General features: G+C 44.6%; 2 protein-coding genes across 10 annotated transcripts in view; both read right to left on the bottom strand.

Moving 5' to 3' along the window:
- The window catches only part of LOC139542425 (lysine-specific demethylase 5B-B-like), a 41459-nt gene extending 34570 nt beyond the window's left edge, over positions 1–6889 (bottom strand). For all 6 annotated transcript variants that reach the window (XM_071347837.1, XM_071347838.1, XM_071347840.1 and 3 more), the window contains exons 1-2: positions 6550–6889; positions 1685–1762 (exon numbers count right to left, since the gene is read on the bottom strand). In XM_071347837.1, the coding sequence (XP_071203938.1) occupies positions 1685–1762; positions 6550–6702 (231 nt within the window). In that variant the 5' untranslated portion in view covers positions 6703–6889. The remainder of the gene's footprint in view (positions 1–1684; positions 1763–6549) is intronic.
- Positions 6890–8052: 1163 nt separating this feature from the next.
- LOC139542427 (tubulin alpha chain) lies at positions 8053–19517 on the bottom strand. Of its 4 annotated transcripts, XM_071347846.1 has the most exons (6): positions 18433–18585; positions 10508–10733; positions 10226–10400; positions 9540–9688; positions 8721–9401; positions 8053–8608 (listed from the first exon to the last, which is right to left on the bottom strand). In XM_071347846.1, the coding sequence occupies exons 4-6, from the start codon at positions 9669–9671 to the stop codon at positions 8309–8311; spliced, it is 1113 nt and encodes a 370-aa protein (XP_071203947.1). In that variant the 5' UTR covers positions 9672–9688; positions 10226–10400; positions 10508–10733; positions 18433–18585; the 3' UTR covers positions 8053–8308. The 4 variants fall into 4 exon arrangements, with proteins under 4 accessions (XP_071203947.1, XP_071203945.1, XP_071203944.1 ...); XM_071347844.1 differs by lacking the exons at positions 10226–10400; positions 18433–18585 and adding an exon at positions 19338–19517; XM_071347843.1 differs by lacking the exons at positions 10226–10400; positions 18433–18585 and adding an exon at positions 18597–18784.
- Between the last annotated feature and the right edge of the window lie 477 nt (positions 19518–19994).

The following is a 19994-nucleotide window of genomic DNA, read 5'->3' as shown; positions in this document are numbered from 1 at the left end:
ATTTCACTGAAAGAATAAACGTTTTGTTTTCGAAATGAGTTTCCGGATTCGACCATTTTAATGACCAAAGGCTCGTATTTCTGTGTGTTATGTTATAATTAAGTCTATGATTTGATATTTGATAGAGCGGTCTGACTGAGCGATGGTAGGCAGCAGCAGGCTCGTAAGCATTCATTCAAACAGCATTTCGTGCGTTTGCCAGAAGCTCTTCAAGCATTGCGCTGTTTATGACTTCAAGCCTATCAACTTCCGAGATTAGGCTGGTGTAATTTATGTGAAATGGCTAGCTAGTTAGCGGGGTGCTCGCTAATAGCGTTTCAAACGTCACTCGCTCTGAGACTTGGAGTGGTTGTTTTCCTTGCTCTGCATGGGTAACGCTGCTTCGAGGGTGGCTGTTGTCGATGTGTTCCTGGTTCGAGCCCAGGTAGGAGCGAGGAGAGGGACGGAAGCTATACTGTTACACTGGCAATACTAAAATGCCTATAAGAACATCCAATAGTCAAAGGTATATGAAATACAAATCGTAGATAGAGAAATAGTCCTATAATTCCTACAACCTAAAATGTCTTACCTGGAAATATTGAAGACTCATGTTAAAAGGAACCACCAGCTTTCATATGTTCTCATGTTCTGAGCAAGTAACTTAAACATTAGCTTTTTTACATGGCACATATTGCACTTTTACTTTCTTCTCCAACACTTTGTTTTTGCATTATTTAAACCAAATTGAACACGTTTCATTATTTATTTGAGGCTAAATTGATGTTATTGATGTATTATATGAAGTTAAAATAAGTGTTCATTCAGTATTGTTGTAATTGTCATTATTACAAATAAATAACATTTAAAAATCGTTTGGCTTTTTTTGGTCCTCCAATAATCGGTATCGGCGTTGAAAAATCATAATCGGTCGACCTCTACTAGCAACCTTTCGGTTACTGGCCCAACGCTCTAACCACTAGGCTACCTGCCGCCCCAGGTAGATGCACTTGTTTTGAGATCAAAGTGAGAGCTGCATGTAGCCACCTGTGCACATTTGCTCATATAATTTGCTTGTTAGTGAGTTATTAGCCCAGTTATAGATCATTTGTAGTCAGCAATGGGGGAGTGATTGCTTCCTACAAGAGCACAAAACCTGAACATTTCTAGACAACATTGAAAAGCGAGGCAGGTGAAGAGCTTTTTTATTTAACTTAAAGGCGCAGTGTTGTATTTTGAGACAGGCTTGAATAAGCTTAGTAGCCGATAGGCAGAGGGTAGCATAATCTGTCTGATTCTCTGTAATAATGGTATGGGAATAACACCACAAAAGCATTTCCAGTCACCTTGTCTGAAGGACAAGTGGATAAACAGGTTAATGTCAAGCCCTGCATGTTATTTTTCAAAGGTCTCATGGAATGTAGGCCTACATTGAACACCACACGTTGGCTGCTACTGTAGGCTGAATGATAGAACAGCTATTTCCATGGTAAAATGTTATGGGATGCATTTTGGTAGGCCTACATCATGATCAAATAGCCACAGTAGCCTACTTGACCACTGTCTGAAACTAACTTAAAGCAGGTACTATCCTCAGTGTTCACAAGCTGGAAGTTGCACAGAATTTTCACAACGTTCAAGTTTGCGCTCAGCAGACCTGAAATTTGCTAAGTGCTGAAAACATTGAGGGAATATTGCTCCTTACCTCCAGTTCATTTAGCCTCTGTATCCGAGGAGTGAAGTGCAGTCTGTCAACATCACATGCAAATGGAGGCTGCCAGTCCTATGAGGATACAAAAAAAATATTATTAGAATGACTTAAATATTACACATAATAAATAGGTCTATCGCACAGCTGAAAAGATTATTCAAAGAACCACATAACACCCAGCAGTATGGAGACATCATACAATAAACCAGTCCTTGCTATGTATGGGACACCGGTCAGTAACAAATGTTTAGCCTACAACTCTAAGTCTGTCTATTGGTCTACAGTGGTCATGGAGTTACAGTTGAAGTCGGAAGTTTACATACACCTTAGCCAACTACATTTAAACTCAGTTTTTCACAATTGCTGACATTTAATCCTAGTAAAAATTCCTCGTCTTAGGAACACCACTTTATTTTAAGAATGTGAACTGTCAGAATAATAGTAGAGAATTATTTATTTCAGCTTTTATTTATTTCATCACATTCCCAGTGGGTCAGAAGTTTACATACACTCAATTAGTAATTGGTAGCATTGCCTTTAAATTGTTGAACTTGGGTCAAACGTTTTGGGTAGCCTTCCACAAGCATCCCACAATAAGTTGGGTGAATTTTGGCACATTCCTCCTGACAGAGCTGGTGTAACTGAGTCAGGTTTGTAGGCCTCCTTGCTCACACACGCTTTTTCAGTTCTGCCCACAAATTTTCTATAGGATTGAGGTCAGGGCTTTGTGATGGCCACTCCAATACCTTGACTTTGTTGTTCTTAAGCCATTTTGCCACAACTTTGGAAGTATGCTTAGGGTCATTGTCCATTTGCAAGACCCATTTGCAACCAAGCTTTAACTTCCTGACTGATGTCTTGAGATGTTGCTTCAATATATCCACCTAATTTTACTTCCTCATGATGCCATCTATTTTGTGAAGTGCACCAGTCACTCCTGTAGCAAAGCACCCCCACAACATGCTGCTGCCACCCCCGTGCTTCACGGTTGGGATGGTGTTCTTAGCCTCCACCTTTTTCCTCCAAACATAACAATGGTCATTATGGCCAAACAGTTCTATTTTTGTTTCATCAGACCAGAGGACATTTCTCCAAAAAGTACGATCTTTGTCCCCATGTGCAGTTGCAAACCGTAGTCTGGCTTTTTTATGGCAGTTTTGGAGCAGTGGCTTCTTCCTTGCTGAGCGGCCTTTCAGGTTATGCCGATAAAGGACTTGTTTTACTGTGGACATAGATACTTTTGTAACAGTTTCCTCCAGCATCTTCACACGGTTCTTTGCTGTTGTTTGGCACTTTTTGCACCAAAGTATGTTCATCTCTAGGAGACAGAACGCGTCTCCTTCCTGAGCGGTATGACGGCTGCGTGGTCCCATGGTGTTTATACTTGCGTACTATTGTTTGTACAGACAAACGTGGTACATTCAGGTGTTTGGAAATTGCTCCCAAGGACGAACCAGACTTGTGGAGGTCTACAATTTTTTTTCTGAGGTATTGGCTGATTTCTTTTGATTTTCCCATGATGTCAAGCAAAGAGGCACTGAGTTTGAAGGTAGGCCTTGAAATACATCCACAGGTACACCTCCAATTGACTCAAATTATGTCAATTAGCCTATCAGAAGCTTCTAAAGCCATGACATAATTTTCTGGAATTTTCCAAGCTGTTTAAAGGCACAGTCAACAAAGTGTATGTAAACCTCTGACCCACTGGAATTGTGATACAGTGAATTATAAGTGAAATAATCTGTCTGTAAACAATTGTTGGAAAAATTACTTGTGTCATGTGTAACGGATGTGAAATGGCTAGCTAGTTAGCAGGTACGCGCTACTAGCGTTTCAATCAGTTACGTCACTTGCTCTGAAACCTAGAAGTAGTGTTGCACCTTGCTCTGCAAGGGCCGCGGCCTTTGTGGCGCGATGGGTAACGATGCTTCGTGGGCGACCGTTGTTGATGTGTGCAGAGGGTCCCTGGTTCGCGCCCGTGTCGGGGCGAGGGGACGGTTTAAAGTTATACTGTTACATTGATGCTGTTGACCCGGATCACTGGTTGCTGCGGAAAAGGAGGAGGTTGAAAGGGGGGTGAGTGTAACGGATGTGAAATGGCTAGCTAGTTAGCAGGTACGCGCTACTAGCGTTTCAATCAGTTACGTCACTTGCTCTGAAACCTAGAAGTAGTGTTGCACCTTGCTCTGCAAGGGCCGCGGCCTTTGTGGCGCGATGGGTAACGATGCTTCGTGGGCGACCGTTGTTGATGTGTGCAGAGGGTCCCTGGTTCGCGCCCGTGTCGGGGCGAGGGGACGGTTTAAAGTTATACTGTTACATTGATGCTGTTGACCCGGATCACTGGTTGCTGCGGAAAAGGAGGAGGTTGAAAGGGGGGTGAGTGTAACGGATGTGAAATGGCTAGCTAGTTAGCAGGTACGCGCTACTAGCGTTTCAATCAGTTACGTCACTTGCTCTGAAACCTAGAAGTAGTGTTGCACCTTGCTCTGCAAGGGCCGCGGCCTTTGTGGCGCGATGGGTAACGATGCTTCGTGGGCGACCGTTGTTGATGTGTGCAGAGGGTCCCTGGTTCGCGCCCGTGTCGGGGCGAGGGGACGGTTTAAAGTTATACTGTTACACATGCACAAAGTAGATGTCCTAACCGACTTGCCAAAACTATAGTTTGTTAACAAGAAATTTGTGGAGTGGTTGAAAAACAAGTTTTAATGACTCCAACCTAAGTGTATGTAAACTTCCGACTTCAACTGTACATCATTACTTTTTTCTCAATACAATTTGCTAGTTATTTTTGGGTTACAACATGAGCATTGTAGAGCATACAGCACGATTGATTCCTTATCTTAAACCCACTAGCCTAACTAACATCACCTAAAGACCAACAAAATGGCTAGATGGAATTCAACAGACAAGAAACGTTCAGGCCTACTGAGTGAACATTCCATTGCACCAGGATATTTACATCAATCAATTAAATTACTTATCACTAATTTTAGACTACATCCAATATTGATGGATAGTTATAACCAATACTTCTTTTTTTTAACCTGTACTGTTGGAGCTCGGCGCATAAGAATTTCAGTGTACCCTAGGATTACATCTGCAATCCTGTGCATGTGACTAATAAACTCCTATCTAATAATATATGTTATTTGACTGATGCCTATTATTCATTTATGGATTCCATCTTTTTGGGTTCAGGGGGCCTTTTTATTTCAGTTTCCAAAAAGTTCACAGTTATAAATAAGTTTAGGCTACACCAAACTGGAGACTAATAAATACAGGTGATCCTTAGTTGTGGGAAGTTAGAAGTTTATCTGAATGACATTAAAAACAACATTCATAGTAACTAATCAACCAACATTACCCGTCTCTGTAAAGTTACAGCTCTTTGGCATTACCAGTGACTAGGGTTTCAATAAATTCCCTGGTTTTCACAAACTCCTGGTTGGAAAAATTCTTGAAATCATTAAGGAATAAGTAGGAAATCCACAACCAGGATTTCTGAAAAACCTGGAAATATATTGAAAGTCCACAGAAATGTTGAAACCCTACCAGTGACTATGGTCAGACAATGTCAAAAGGTTGCCTATTATTTTTGATCTACCAAGCTAATCAATTAAAGACAAAAGTTGCCAGAAGATACCGACCCTAATGTTACGCTTGTTTACACCGAGCTGCACTGGGGTTAAATTAAGACACCGTGGAGACAGCGTGAGATATGGGTCAGAAAATGTACCTCAATGCAGGGATGGGATATGCCACTGTACTCCAAATTGTACCTTTATCCACACTGATACATCGACTAGAAGATTGAAATACTGATAGTTCTCTCAGAAAACTGCTCTTTTCTTCCTCATCGCATGCTAGCTAGCAGTAGCCATTCTGGAATGGCAATGTCAGCCAATCAACTCCATATGCCATTCCATAATGGCTGCTGTTAACTAGCATGAAGACAAAAAGGGCAGTTTTCTGGGGGGAGAAAACAGTATTTCAATCTTCTCAATGGGGCAGTGTGTTTATAGGTACAATTGAGTACAGTGGCATATCCCATCCCTGCATTGAGGTAAGTTTTCCGACCCATATTTCATGCTGACTCCACAGTGTTTTAATGTAGCCATGATTGCGTTCAGATCCCAATGCAGCTCAGTGTAAACAAGCATAACGGTAGGGTCGGTATCTTCTGCCAAAGACAAATGGTGTATGCAGTGTGTATTGTTTTCTCGCCTGATGACAAAACTACGCTGATCAGTCTTGGTAGCAAGCGGCTAGCTAATGAACACAGCTGTAAGTCTCCACGTAAATTCAATTGACATAACTAGCTTTTTTGTTTATTGAATGCTGTTTGTTTTAAGTAACGTTAACTAGCTAACGTTAGCTGTTACTACTAACGTTGGCTAACTTGTCGTTTTACACTTTACTGACAGACTTCACTGTCGGTCATCGCACTAGCTAGTTTGACATCTGTCGTTAACTAAAGGATGATCTCACGATTTGTTAGTCAGCTAACGTTAGCTAGCTAGCTCAATTAGCTAGCACGACGATTTCAATGATTGAAGAAGCAGTCAACATTGTCTAAGCAGGTTACGTTAGCAAGTTATTTTCATTAACGTTGCCTGCTGCAGTTACACAATGCCACTAACGTTAATTCAGTTGGTCAGGTAACTAACGTTAGATATTAAAACCAGCTTGATTATGTAGTTAGCTAGCTATATAAACATATTAATGATACAAAAGAATCAGCAGAACCTTCATCCGCCATGTTGAAAAGGTCCCTTTAACCCCCGTGTTTGTGGTTGTCAGTTTTGTTAAAACGGTTTTAAAGAATCTGTTAAACCATTCAGCATCTCGACCACACTTACCGGAGGCGGGCGGACCTTACAAATACCCGTTTTTTCCGCAATTGGACGGATCTTATTTATATAAGCAAAAGGATCGGCAAATTCCTCCCAGCTTGGTTCGAAGACTGGGCACTCCTGAGGCGGCTTGAACTCGTCCGGCCGAGGCTGGGTCATGGTCTTGGTCCAATCTAAGAGCTCAGACAACACAGGTAGCCTGGTCACAGTGTGTCACCTTATCTTATGGTCTGTCCGGAGGTATATCCTTCTAATTTTCCAATGTCAGGGTCTCTCGAAGTCAATCGGGATCAACAATACGAGGCAGCTCAGCCAAACACACATACACACACAGTGAAATGAATGTTCTAAGGCAGTGACTACGTCCGCCTAAAAAAGTAGATACCATGTAATTTTTCTAAAACCTCTTATGTTTGCAAACTCATTCTCTGACCTTAGACATCAATCCTACTGCATGTTAAACATTGTAAATCAATATAAATTATAGGCTTTTATTACATGGATTGTGATTATTGTCGATTGCACCAATATATTTCTAAAATGATTCCTAAATATTTTAATTGTTAATCATATACATACATGAATATGTAAATATACAAATTCCCGTTTGTTTTGACACACCATTGTCGTGTTGAATTTAGTGTAATTTACACAGAATTATGTTGGAAAAGATGGAGTATAAACTACGCATGAATTACTACTTTCTTTAGTCAGACTCTAATCAATTTTTTAAAACTAAATTGTAATGACACATATATAGGCTATGTAGAGGCCTATTATTAAGTCACAATATTGAATGCACCCGACTGATGTGCTCAGTGAAGTACTGTAGCACACAGTGCATTTGAAGCCTATGCTACATCCAAACCAGCAGCTTCATTATAGTGTCAAATATTGTTCGCCTAACAAAACATCGTCTTATTGGCAAGTTGAATATACGTAATTGTGCACCATGTTGATTGGTAAAATATTATGATTTCAGAGTATTCATTCTTGAAAATGATTTCCATTGTATCCTCACTGGCTACTGTTTATTATCGCGGAGGGATATTTTCAGGTGACACCTTCACCGCTGCCGGAACTTGTTCTTTAAATAGCCCCGATGGGAGTATTTTGATTGGATGTATCTGCTTTGCAGTGGGCGAGCATTGATGAGTTTTGATATGTAACAGTTTGAGGCTAGTCACAAATTATATCGATGCGCTCCACAATAATGATCCAGAGACCATAGCCCAGTAGCAACAGTCATCAGCTCACTGATTGCAACCAGCAATGGGTTACAACTGTTTATTACATCATTATACAATATTTATACATCTATAGACTCATAATATACTGTTAGTAAACTAAATATAAATCCTCAATACATTATTACTGAAACAGAACATGACAACAGAACGTGGGTAAGGTTCTCCAATCTACTCCTGGTTGAGTTTGGCCCTAGCTGTAACATGCTAATCATCATGAATTTCAAAGAAATATGCAGAGAAAAAAATATCTTGTGCAATGTTGTACTCAAGACCGATTTTATTCAGAAGCTGAAAACTATTGCAATTGCAAAACATGGCACTTTGGAACTTACCGATTTAACAAGGCGTTAATAAACCACAAAAAGTGCATCTGGCTGTACATACGGTTTATACAACTTCAGGTGTTTTCGTTCAGGGTAGGAAGATACAACAATATATTGTTACAAGAAGAAAGAATACAAAGACAGAATATTACATTTTTAATAGACAGATTGGACATCATGGTTATTTGGTTCTTAATATTCCTCACCCGCTTCATCATCATCAGAGTCTGTGCTTGTTCTGCCCAGCTCTTCATAATCCTTCTCCAGACAAGCCAGGTCTTCTCTGGCCTCAGAGAACTCTCCCTCCTCCATGCCCTCACCTACATACCAGTGCACAAAGGCACGTTTGGCATACATGAGGTCAAACTTGTGGTCCAAACGGGCCCAGGCTTCAGCAATGGCAGTGGTGTTGCTCAGCATGCACACAGCCCTCTGGACTTTAGCTAGATCACCTCCAGGTACGGCAGTCGGGGGCTGATAGTTGATCCCAACCTGATTAGATAGAAATAAAATAAACAAATGACCCCTTAGGCCGCAAAATAAATATGGTGTTCATCTCAAAATGCAATATAAACCATATACAGGAGGCAATCATGTTACTTACCTTGAAACCGGTGGGGCACCAATCCACAAACTGGATGGAACGTTTGGTCTTGATATTTTGAATGGCAGCATTCACATCTTTGGGCACCACATCTCCACGGTACAGCATACAGCAGGCTATGTACATGCCATGGCGAGGGTCACACTTGACCATCTGATTGGCTGGCTCGAAGCAGGCAGTGGTGATCTCAGAGACGGTCAGCTGCTCATGGTAGGCCTTCTCAGCGGAGATAATGGGCGCGTAGGTGACCAGGGGGAAATGAATGCGGGGGAATGGGACTAAATTGGTCTGGAACTCTGTGAGGTCTACATTCAAGGCACCATCAAAGCGTAGGGAGGCAGTGATGGAGGAAACGATCTGACCGATCAATCTGTTGAGGTTGGTGTAGGATGGACGCTCAACGTCCAGGTTGCGGCGACAGATGTCGTAGATGGCCTCATTGTCCACCATGAAGGCACAGTCAGAGTGATCCAGGGTGGTGTGGGTGGTCAGAATGGAATTATATGGCTCTACCACAGCTGTGGACACTTGGGGAGCTGGGTAGATGGCAAACTCCAGCTTGGACTTCTTACCGTAGTCAACAGACAGGCGCTCCATCAGCAGAGAGGTGAAACCAGAGCCAGTGCCTCCTCCGAAGCTGTGGAAGATGAGGAATCCTTGTAGCCCTGTGCACTGGTCAGTCTAGGGAGAAAAACAATTGACCAACTCAACACCAGTGATGCACATATATATTGGCCTTAGCCTATATTATTACTACATTATGACTCAAATCCTTCCTTTGACTGTATGACCAAGATCTGGTCTTAATGTGATACTTACCATTTTACGGACACGCTCCAGAACCCCGTCAATGATCTCTTTCCCCACGGTGTAGTGTCCACGGGCGTAGTTATTGGCTGCATCCTCCTTTCCAGAGATGAGCTGCTCAGGATGGTAGAGCTGCCTGTACATTCCCGTCCTGACCTCATCTGGAGGGAAAACAATCACTCATCAACAAATATAGGACATCAACTGTAAATGTCACCTAAATTATCACACAGTAGTATCAATTAATTGTTGATTTGCTCTTGGTTGGCAGTCCTGTGCATTGATATTATGTAGCCTATAAAGCTGTACTTACATCCACCCACAGTGTAATGTAGATTCACAATTTTAACAATCTGAATTTTTTGTATTTATTAATGTGCAGTAGTAACACTTCTAGAACTGCTACAGTAATGTAAGTGTTTTGTTTAATGCACACTACTTAACAGACATACTGCAGCTCATTAGAAGTAACCTTGCATTTTATTCATTATTACTTGGCAAGGGATACTTGTGTGTACTTTGGAGCAGCATATGCTGTGTGTGGGCTTTCTTTATTCATTCATCGTTTTGTTGTTGGCCCAGTTGTTATTGTTGTGAAAGTTTGGGATGTATATCACTAATAAACGCCTCATTTATTAAACATTGAATTATTTTATCATCTCTTCTTCTTTGTATCAATATTCTACACCACCACTTACCAATTACAGCTGATTAGGTCCACAAATACAGCCCTTTGTACAAGCTTTCCTGAGCCACGCTCATTGAAGAAAGTGTAAAAGGGGTCATCACCGCCACCAACAATGGTCTTGTCTCTTGGATACCATGCTCCATCCAGCACAGGTTCCAGCATGCATTCCCAATTAGCACTCCTGCCTGGCCCATGAGGATGGATATGCATTCACACTACACATGTGCAATCACACACACAAACATGAATGATGGGTGGAGAGAAACAAAATGTTACAAATGACATTGCTTACCGACCACCGTTGGCTCCAGGTCCACAAATATGGCCCTGGGAACATGGCGGCCAGAACTTCCTGTGTTGAAAAAGGTGTTGAAGGGGTCAGTCCGTGAATTAGGCCCCTGGTCCTCTTCATTGAACACCCCGTCAGGCCCCACACCGTGTTCCAAGCAGAAGAGTTCCCAGCATGCATTGCCAGTCTGAACTCCCGCCTGACCCACGTGGATGGAGATACACTCTCTCTGTTGGCAAAAAACAACAGCATGACTACTTCCTGTTCCTCAAACCGTCTGGCTGAAGTGGAAAATACATAAACAGCAAAACCCGTCTGACACAGATACTGTAAATCGGACTATATTAACACACAAGGAATTCAACTATGCTGACATCTAGGATTTACTAATAACAACATTTGTGTAGGTTATCTTTTCTGCTTTGGCTGGTTGTTTACACCTCAGTAAGAACAGTCAAAACTGAAGAGGCCGAATGAAAAGTTGATAGAAAAGCAAAACCGGATATAGAAAAAATCAAGATATATCCATTACCACGTGGTTCAAGGATTTAAAGGTAATTCCAAAAGTAGAGAGCAATATGGTAGCTCCAAATTTAAAGTAACTATGTCACTAAATAATGATCCCCAAAGATCCTGAACTTAAAATTGGTAAAATAAAAATGATTTATTCCTTTGATAGTCAGTTTCCCGGACACAGATTGACCCTAGTCCTGGACTTGAAATCAGGGTGCTTTTTTTGTCCAGAACTAGGCCTAATCTGACTCTGGGAAACTGTACCTAAGTGTTTAAAGAATATATTTTAGGCAGACTGCCAGACACATGTTTCAGCAGGTCCAGATTCGTAAGTCTTGGCACTGGATCTCAGGGGGAGGGAATTCTAGGTTCTCACAAGGTGGTAATAAACTGACATTTGAAAATTAAATGGCATCTGTAAAAATGTAAAACTAAAATGCTGTGTAATAACACAGTAAGTCACAAAGATAAATATAACTCCTAAATCAGGAATACAAAGTAACTTATTGTATGATGACGTCTGGTTCTTTAAAAAGCACAAGGTATCATGCATAGGCCCATAGGCTATGTACTAGACTACATGTTTCATTTATGTACACAACTGAATCCTGGCTTAGGAAAACCACCAAAAACCCTGAAATCTCCATCGCTAACTATAACATTTTCCGCCAAGATAGATCTGCCAAAGGGGGCGGTGTTGCAATCTACTGCAAAGATAGCCTGCAGAGTTCTGTATTACTATCCAAGTCTGTACCCAAACAATTCGAGCTTCTACTTCTAAAAATTCACCTCTCCAGAAACAAGTCTCTCACTGTTGCCACTTGCTATAGTCCTCCCTCTGCCCCCAGCTGTGCCCTCAATACCATATGTGAATTGATTGCCCTCCATCTATCTTCTGAGCTCGTGCTACTAGGTGACCTAAACTGGGACATGCTTAACACTCCGGCCATCCTACAATCTAAGCTTGATGCCCTCAATCTCACAGAAATGATCAATGAACCTACCAGGTACAACCCCAAATCCGTAAACACGGGCACCCTCATAGATGTCATCCTAACTAACTCGCCCTCCAAATACACCTCTGCTGTTTTCAATCAAGATCTCAGCGATCACTGCCTCATTGCCTGCATCCGTAATGGGTCTGCGACCAAACGACCACCCCTCATCACTGTCAAACGCTCCCTAAAACACTTCTGCGAGCAGGCCTTTCTAATCGACCTGGCCGGGGTATCCTGGAATAACATTGACCTCATCCCGTCTGTAGATGATGCCTGGCTATTCTTTAAAAGTGCTTTCCTCACCATCTTATTAAATAAGCATGCCCCACTCAAAAAATGTAGAACTAGGAACAGATATAGTCCTTGGTTCACTCCAGACCTGTCTGCCCTTGACCAGCACAAACACATCCTGTGGCGTTCTGCATTAGCATCGAATAGCCCCCGTGGTATGCAACTTTCAGGGAAGTTAGGAACAAATATACACAAATATACATATGCCTGTGTATATTTGTTCCTAACTTCCCTGAAAGTTGCATACCACGGGGGCTATTCGATGCTAATGCAGAACGCCACAGGATGTGTTTGTGCTGGTCAAGGGCAGACAGGTCTGGAGTGGGCAGACAGGTCTGGAGTGAACACTCTTCAAAGGGGGTGACACTCTAGACCCAAACTGCTACAGACCTATATCTATCCTACCCTGTCTTTCTAAGGTCTTCGAAAGCCAAGTTAACAAACAGATTACCGACCATTTCGAATCCCACCGTACCTTCTCCGCTATGCAATCTGGTTTCAGAGCTGGTCATGGGTGCACCTCAGCCACGATCAAGGTCCTAAATAACATCATAACCGCCATTGATAAGAGACATCACTGTGCAGCCGTATTCATCGACCTGGCTAAGGCTTTCGACTCTGTCAATCACCACATTCTTATTGGCAGACTCGACAGCCTTGGTTTCTCAAATGATTGCCTCGCCTGGTTTACCAACTACTTCTCTGATAGAGTTCAGTGTGTCAAATCGGAGGGCCTGTTGTCCGGACCTCTGGCAGTCTCTATGGGTGTGCCACAAGGTTCAATTCTCGGGCTGACTCTCTTTTCTGTATACATCAATGATGTTGCTCTTGCTGCTGGTGATTCTCTGATCCACCTCTACGCAGACGACACCATTCTGTATACTTCTGGCCCCTCTTTGGACACTGTGTTAACTAACCTCCAGACGAGCTTCAATGTCACGAATCCCGCTGAAGATGGTGCCTCTTCCCATTCGGGCGGCGCTCGGCGGTCGTCGTCGCCGGCCTACTAGCTGCCACCGATCACCTTTTCTGTTTCATTTAGTTGTGTCTGATTTGTTGCACCTGTTTCGTGTTTAGGTTTGATTGTGGGCTATTTAAACCCAGTTGGCCCATCGACTTTTGTGCGGGCTTGTTTTTCTGTTTGTGGTGTTTCGTTCATTTCTTGTGGTGTCTGTTCCTATCCTGTTTAGTCCTGTTTGTTTGGACTGGGACTTTACGCGCCCTTGTGTGTGTGGCGTGACCGTCTCTCTGGTATTTTGGAATATTAAATCCACGTCCTTTTTGAACTACCCTGCTCTCTGCGCCTGACTCCTTCACTCACCACTTTTGGAATCCTGACAGAAGCCCGCACCAAAGCATGGATCTCTCCCGACATCTACCCCAGCTCCCCCACAGACGACGCAACCCACTCCTCCCACGTCATCGTCTGGTTCCGGCGCGTTGCGTCTCGCGCCCCCGAGGGAGTACGATGGAGCGGCGGCTGGGTGCCAGGAGTTTTTGCTCCAGCTGGAGCTCTACCTGGCTACCGTTCGTCCGACTCCCTCGGGTGAGGAGAGTGTTAGCCTCCTCATCTCCTGTTTGACGGGTAGAGCCCTGGAATGGGCCAACGCTGTATGGAACGGCCCAGACTCGGCTCGGGACCACTACCCAGAGTTCACCCGCCGTTTTCGGGCCGTATTTGACCACCCTCAGGAGGGCCGAGCGGTGGGTGAGCGACTGTTCCACCTCAGACAGGAGACGAGGAGCGCGCAGGACTTCGCCTTGGACTTCCGGACCTTGGCTGCTGGTGCGGGGTGGAATGACAGGGCCCTGATGGACCACTACCGATGCAGCCTTCGGGAGGACGTCCGCCGGGAGCTAGCTTGTCGGGACACTACACTCTCCCTCGACGAGCTTATAGACATGTCGATCCGACTGGACAACCTGCTAGCTGCCCGCGGGCGTTCAGAGGGGGTCCTGTTAGTTCCACCTCCCAGCCCTCCCGCTCCAACTCCGATGGAGTTGGGAGGAGCTGCATCTAGGGGGACCGGCGGAGGAGGCTCCTCCTGCACCTACTGCGGCCGGAGAGGACACACTTCGGACCGGTGCTGGAGGAGTCAGTCAGGGAGTCGAGATGGCAGGCGGAACACTTCTCGGCCACCCCAGATGAGTACATTTACATTTACATTTAAGTCATTTAGCAGACGCTCTTATCCAGAGCGACTTACAAGTTGGTGCATTCACCTTATGATGTCCAGTGGAACAACCACTTTACAGTAGTGCATCTAACTCTAAGGGGGGGGGGGGGTTAGAAGGATTACTTTATCCTATCCTAGGTATTCCTTAAAGAGGTGGGGTAGCACCAAACTCACCCAGAGCTCCCTGTTGGTCACATGTTTTAGTTTATTTTCTTCCCTGCGTTTTTTCCCTCTCTCCAGCATAAGGTGCTAGTCGATTCAGGCGCAGCTGGGAGTTTTATGGATCGTGGACTCGCCCGTAAGTTGGTTATTCCGTTAGTGCAGATAGACCCACCTTTCCCCGTGCACTCCTTAGATAGCCGACCGTTAGGGTCAGGGCTGGTCAGGGAGGCCACGATACCGCTGGACATGGTAACGCAGGGGAATCATAGGGAGTGGATCAGTTTCTACCTTATTGATTCACCTGCGTTTCCAATGGTGTTGGGGATTCCCTGGTTGGCTAGTCACAATCCCCTCATTTCCTGGAGACAGGGGGCTCTTCAGGGGTGGCCAGAGGAGTGTTCAGGTAGGTGTATAGGAGTTTCCATCAGTGCCACGTCGGTGGAGAGTCCAGACCAGGTTTCCACTGTGCGCATCCCCCCAGAACATGCCGATTTGGCGATCGCATTTTGTAAAAAAAGGCGACCAAATTACCACCCCATCGACGGGGGGATTGCGTGATAAACCTCCAGGAGAACGCTGCACTTCCCAGGAGTCACATGTACCCACTGTCTCAGGAGGAGACGTTGGCTATGGAGACATATGTCACGGAAACTCTGAGACAGGGGTTCATTCGGCCCTCCATGTCATCTGTCTCCTCGAGTTTCTTTTTTGTGAAGAAAAAGGAGGGAGGACTGCGTCCGTGCATTGATTATCGAGGTCTAAATTCGATCACAGTGGGATTTAGTTATCCGCTACCTCTCATCGCTACGGCGGTGGAATCATTCCACGGAGCGCGTTTTTTCACAAAACTGGATCTCAGGAGCGCGTATAATCTGGTGCGTATTCGGGAGGGAGACGAGTGGAAAACAGCGTTTAGTACCACATCAGGCCACTATGAGTACCTCGTCATGCCGTATGGGTTAAAGAATGCTCCAGCCGTCTTTCAATCCTTTGTCGATGAGATTCTCAGGGACCTGCACGGGCAGAGTATGGTGGTATACATTGATGACATCTTGATCTATTCTGCCACACGCGCCGCGTATGTCTCCCTGGTGCGCAAGGTACTTGGGCGACTGCTGGAGCATGACCTATACGTCAAGGCTGAGAAATGTGTGTTCTCCAAACGAGCCGTTTCCTTCCTGGGTTATCGCATTTCCACCTCGGGGGTGGTGATGGAGTGTGACCGCGTTAACGCCGTGCGTAATTGGCCGACTCCGACCACGGTAAAGGAGGTGCAGCGGTTTTTAGGGTTTGCCAATTACTACCGGAGGTTTACCCGGGGTTTTGGCCAAGTGGCGGCGCCTATTACCTCACTGCTGAAGGGGGGGGCCGGTGCGTTTACGGTGGTCGGCAGAGGCAGATGGAGCTTTCAGCCAGCTGAAGGCGCTGTTTACTGAGGCGCCCGTGTTGGCGCATCCAGACCCTTCGTTAGCATTCATAGTGGAGGTGGATGCGTCCGAGGCTGGGGTTGGAGCCGTGCTGTCACAGCGCTCGGGCACGCCACCGAAGCTCCGCCCCTGCGCTTTCTTTTCTAAGAAGCTGGATCCGGCGGAGCGGAACTATGATGTGGGGGACCGGGAGTTGCTAGCTATGTTAAAAGCCCTGAAGGTGTGGAGACACTGGCTTGAGGGGGCTAAACACCCTTTCCTCATCTGGACTGACCACCGCAATCTGGAGTATATTCCGGGCGGCGAGGAGACTGAATCCGCGTGAGGCTTGGTGGGCCATGTTGTTTACTCGATTTAGATTTACCATCTCTTATCGACCAGGGTCTCTTAACACTAAGGCCGACGCGCTGTCCCGTCTCTATGACACTGAGGACCGGTCCATCGATCCAACTCCCATCCTTCCAGCTTCTAAGCTGGTGGCTCCGGTGATATGGGAGGTGGACGCGGACATCGAGCGGGCTTTGCAGTTGGAACCTGCGCCCTCACAGTGTCCGACCGGCCTCAGGTACGTGCCGCTTGGTGTCCGTGATCATTTGATTTGGTGGGCTCACACACTACCCTCTTCAGGTCATCCGGGGATTGCGAGTGCGTGGTCTTAGGGGTAAATACTGGTGTCCCACCTTAGCTAAGGACGTGAGGCTTTATGTCTCCTCCTGTTCGGTGTGTGCGCAGAGTAAGGCTCCTAGGCACCTGCCCAGAGGGAAGTTACAGCCCCTCCCGGTTCTGTTTCCTGTTTAGTCCTGTTTGTTTGGACTGGGACTTTACGCGCCCTTGTGTGTGTGGCGTGACCATCTCTCTGGTATTTTGGAATATTAAATCCACGTCCTTTTTGAACTACCCTGCTCTCTGCGCCTGACTCCTTCACTCACCACTTTTGGAATCCTGACATTCAATGCAATACAACTCTCCTTCCGTGGCCTTCAACTGCTCTTACACGCAAGTAAAACTAAATGCATGCTATTCAATCGATCACTGCCTGCACCTGCTCGCCCGTCCAGCATCACTACTCTGGACGTCTCTGACTTAGAATACGTGGACAACTACAAATACCTGGGTGTCTGGTTAGACTGTAAACTCTCCTTCCAGACTCACACTAAGCATCTCCAATCCAAAATTAAATCTAGAATCGGCTTCCTATATCGCAACAAAGCATCCTTCACTCATGCTGCCAAACATACCCTCGTAAAACTGACCATCCTACCGATCCTCGACTTCGGTGATGTCATCTATAAAATAGCCTTCAACACTCTACTCAACAAACTGGATGCAGTCTATCACAGTGCCATCGGTTTTGTCACCAAAGCCCCATACACTACCCACCATTGCGACCTGTACGCTCTCATTGGTTGGCCCTCGCTTCATACTCGTCGCCAAACCCACTGGCTACAGGTTATCTACAAGTCTTTGCTCGGTAAAGCCCCGACCTTATCTCAGCTCACTGGTCACCATAGCAGCGCCCACTCGTAGCACGCGCTCCAGCAGGTATATCTCACTGGTCACCCCCAAAGCCAATTCCTCCGTTGGTCGTCTTTCCTTTCAGTTCTCTGCTGCCAATGACTGGAACGAACTGCAAAAATCTCTGAAGCTGGAGACTCTTATCTCCCTCACTAGCTTTAAGCACCAGCTGTCAGAGCAGCTCACAGATCACTGCACCTCTACATAACCCATCTGTAAACAGCCCATCTATCTACCTACCTCATCCCCATACTGTATTTATTTATTTATCTTGTTCCTTTGCACCCCAGTATCTCTACTTGCACATTCATCCTCTGCACATCTACCATTCCAGTGTTTAATTGCTATATTGTAATTACTTCGCCACCATGGCCTATTTATTGCCTTAACTTAACTCATTTGCACTCACTGTATATAGACTTTTAGTTTTATTTTGTTCTACTGTATTATTGACTGTATGTTTTGTTTATTCCATGTGTAACTCTGTGCAGTTACAAATGAGAACTTGTTCTCAACTAGCCTACCTGGTTAAATAAAGGTGAAATAAAAAAATAAAAAAAATATATAGGAAGTTACTGTATCACAGTACATTACTTTCCTAGACTCCTACCTAAATACAGGTAAAGTAAGCTAATATTTTAACAGATGTATTTGTCATTTGAAGGTTGAAAACCTCATGAAAGTTTGTCAAGCATTTGACTCAATCGGCTGCGTCTGCCTCCTACCAGAGACGGAAGACAACTCGCTGTTTTTTGTTGTTGTGGTTCAATGAACTAAGTAGACCAGGATCAGCTGCTATTGCATTGGTGTCTTTAGGACACCCAGTAAAGTAGACTGGAACTTACCCTTTTTAAATGGTAAAAGGCCTGAATGAACTATCTTAATTTATCCACTATCTTTGCCCACACCATACCACTTTCCGCTTCCTCACACAGGCTCAACAGATTCATTCGATTCCGCTCTTTCAGACACAAGACAGTATACATTATTCCCACGCATACTGTATTACCACAGTTTCTAAACCCAGAGGCGCAACTGCGCAAGACTTCCGGGAACGCATGCGAAACAGACAAAGCAGACCAGACCGGGGTTTGAGAAGTCAATGAGAGAGAGAAGTGAAAAATGATTCCTTAGTTCTTAATTTTCAAAAAATCTAAAGGCACAACCTAGATTCGAGACAATGTCTTAAGTAGTTGAACATGTTATTAGTCCAACATCGTGAAAGTTCATTTTCCTAAAAAACAACTATACTGTATATCGAAGGAGTGCGGCCCGCACATGCGCAGTTCGATGTGAGACAATGGTTTGACATGACGTATTTCTGCGCATGACTTTAGCTAGCCGAAGTCGCCATGACATCGCCTACAAGTGTGATTGGGGATTTTCTATTGGAGAAGCAGTTTCTGCCTATCTTCATACTGTAGGCTACTTACTGTCTTTTGTATTACATTCTTGTAAGAACGTAGTAACAAAGTATCAACTTTCATACTAATGGATACATTCAATGGATAGGGGTAGGGCCCTACGTATGGCCGAGGCTATATGCATAAGGCAATAAAAACTTTTTTCAAATGAAACATCTGAAATCGTCGAGTGGTCCACATTTTCAGACTGCATGAACATTACATTTGCCCTTGAGGGTGGCAAATATGAATAATAACACAAAAAATGGGGGAAAATGTACTAACCGCATTTAGGATTTCAATGCAAAAAGAGACAAATTAAATAGTTATGTAAAGTGCGGGCATACCATTTCCTCCTGTCAAGATTCGGATGATTGAAGACGCGTAAAAAAGGTTTTGAAAATTAATTGTTAGCATACAGTAAAGGCGCAAAAACTTTTGCTACAGCTCCGTCAAGAAAGGTCTCCGCCAACACAGGAATGTAGACTGGGTCTGCGCTGCACTTTGAGCACACCGCCCTGCACACTACTAAAATACCTGAGCACTCCAGTCGAATTGTCATTGGATCCCAGTGGTGACGGTGTAGGTATGATGACATTTCAAAAATGGATTTACATGTAACCTAAAATATGTGATTTGGTTCATACTCCATCTACATGTAGATATTGTTGTGATTTTGGGAGGTAGTCAGGTTGGAACTGAACCAGGCTCTGGCCTTGGGGCAGTCTGTCATAAAGCTCTTATCAAGGATCACAAGACCACCCTCTCTTATGGGAAACACATCCCTGCCCCTCCAAACATCCATCCAGTGCTTCTACACATGCATTGCTTGCTGTTTGGGGTTTTAGGCTGGGTTTCTGTACAGCACTTTGAGATATCAGCTGATGTAAGAAGGGCTATATAAATACATTTGATTTGATCCACACCCCTGATAGCCCCACAGTAGTGTCATCCCACTTCTGACTGATCAGTTCAGGGATTAGCCCAACCGGGACTGAAGCCCA

Source organism: Salvelinus alpinus, chromosome 17 (genome assembly GCF_045679555.1).
Source record: "Salvelinus alpinus chromosome 17, SLU_Salpinus.1, whole genome shotgun sequence".
Taxonomy (NCBI): domain Eukaryota; kingdom Metazoa; phylum Chordata; class Actinopteri; order Salmoniformes; family Salmonidae; genus Salvelinus; species Salvelinus alpinus.
This window is presented reverse-complemented; position numbering and strand designations above follow the sequence as displayed.

Coding starts and splice junctions, on each gene's coding strand:
- LOC139542427 (XM_071347843.1), bottom strand. CDS start 18,647: ATGCGTTCCCGGAAGTCTTGCGCAGTTGCGCCTCTGGGTTTAGAAACT. Junction 9,689..10,507: donor CCTGGAGCCAACGGTGGTCG/GTAAGCAATGTC, acceptor TTTTCCCTCCAG/ATGAGGTCAGGACGGGAATG. Junction 9,402..9,539: donor TGGAGCGTGTCCGTAAAATG/GTAAGTATCACA, acceptor TTTTCTCCCTAG/ACTGACCAGTGCACAGGGCT.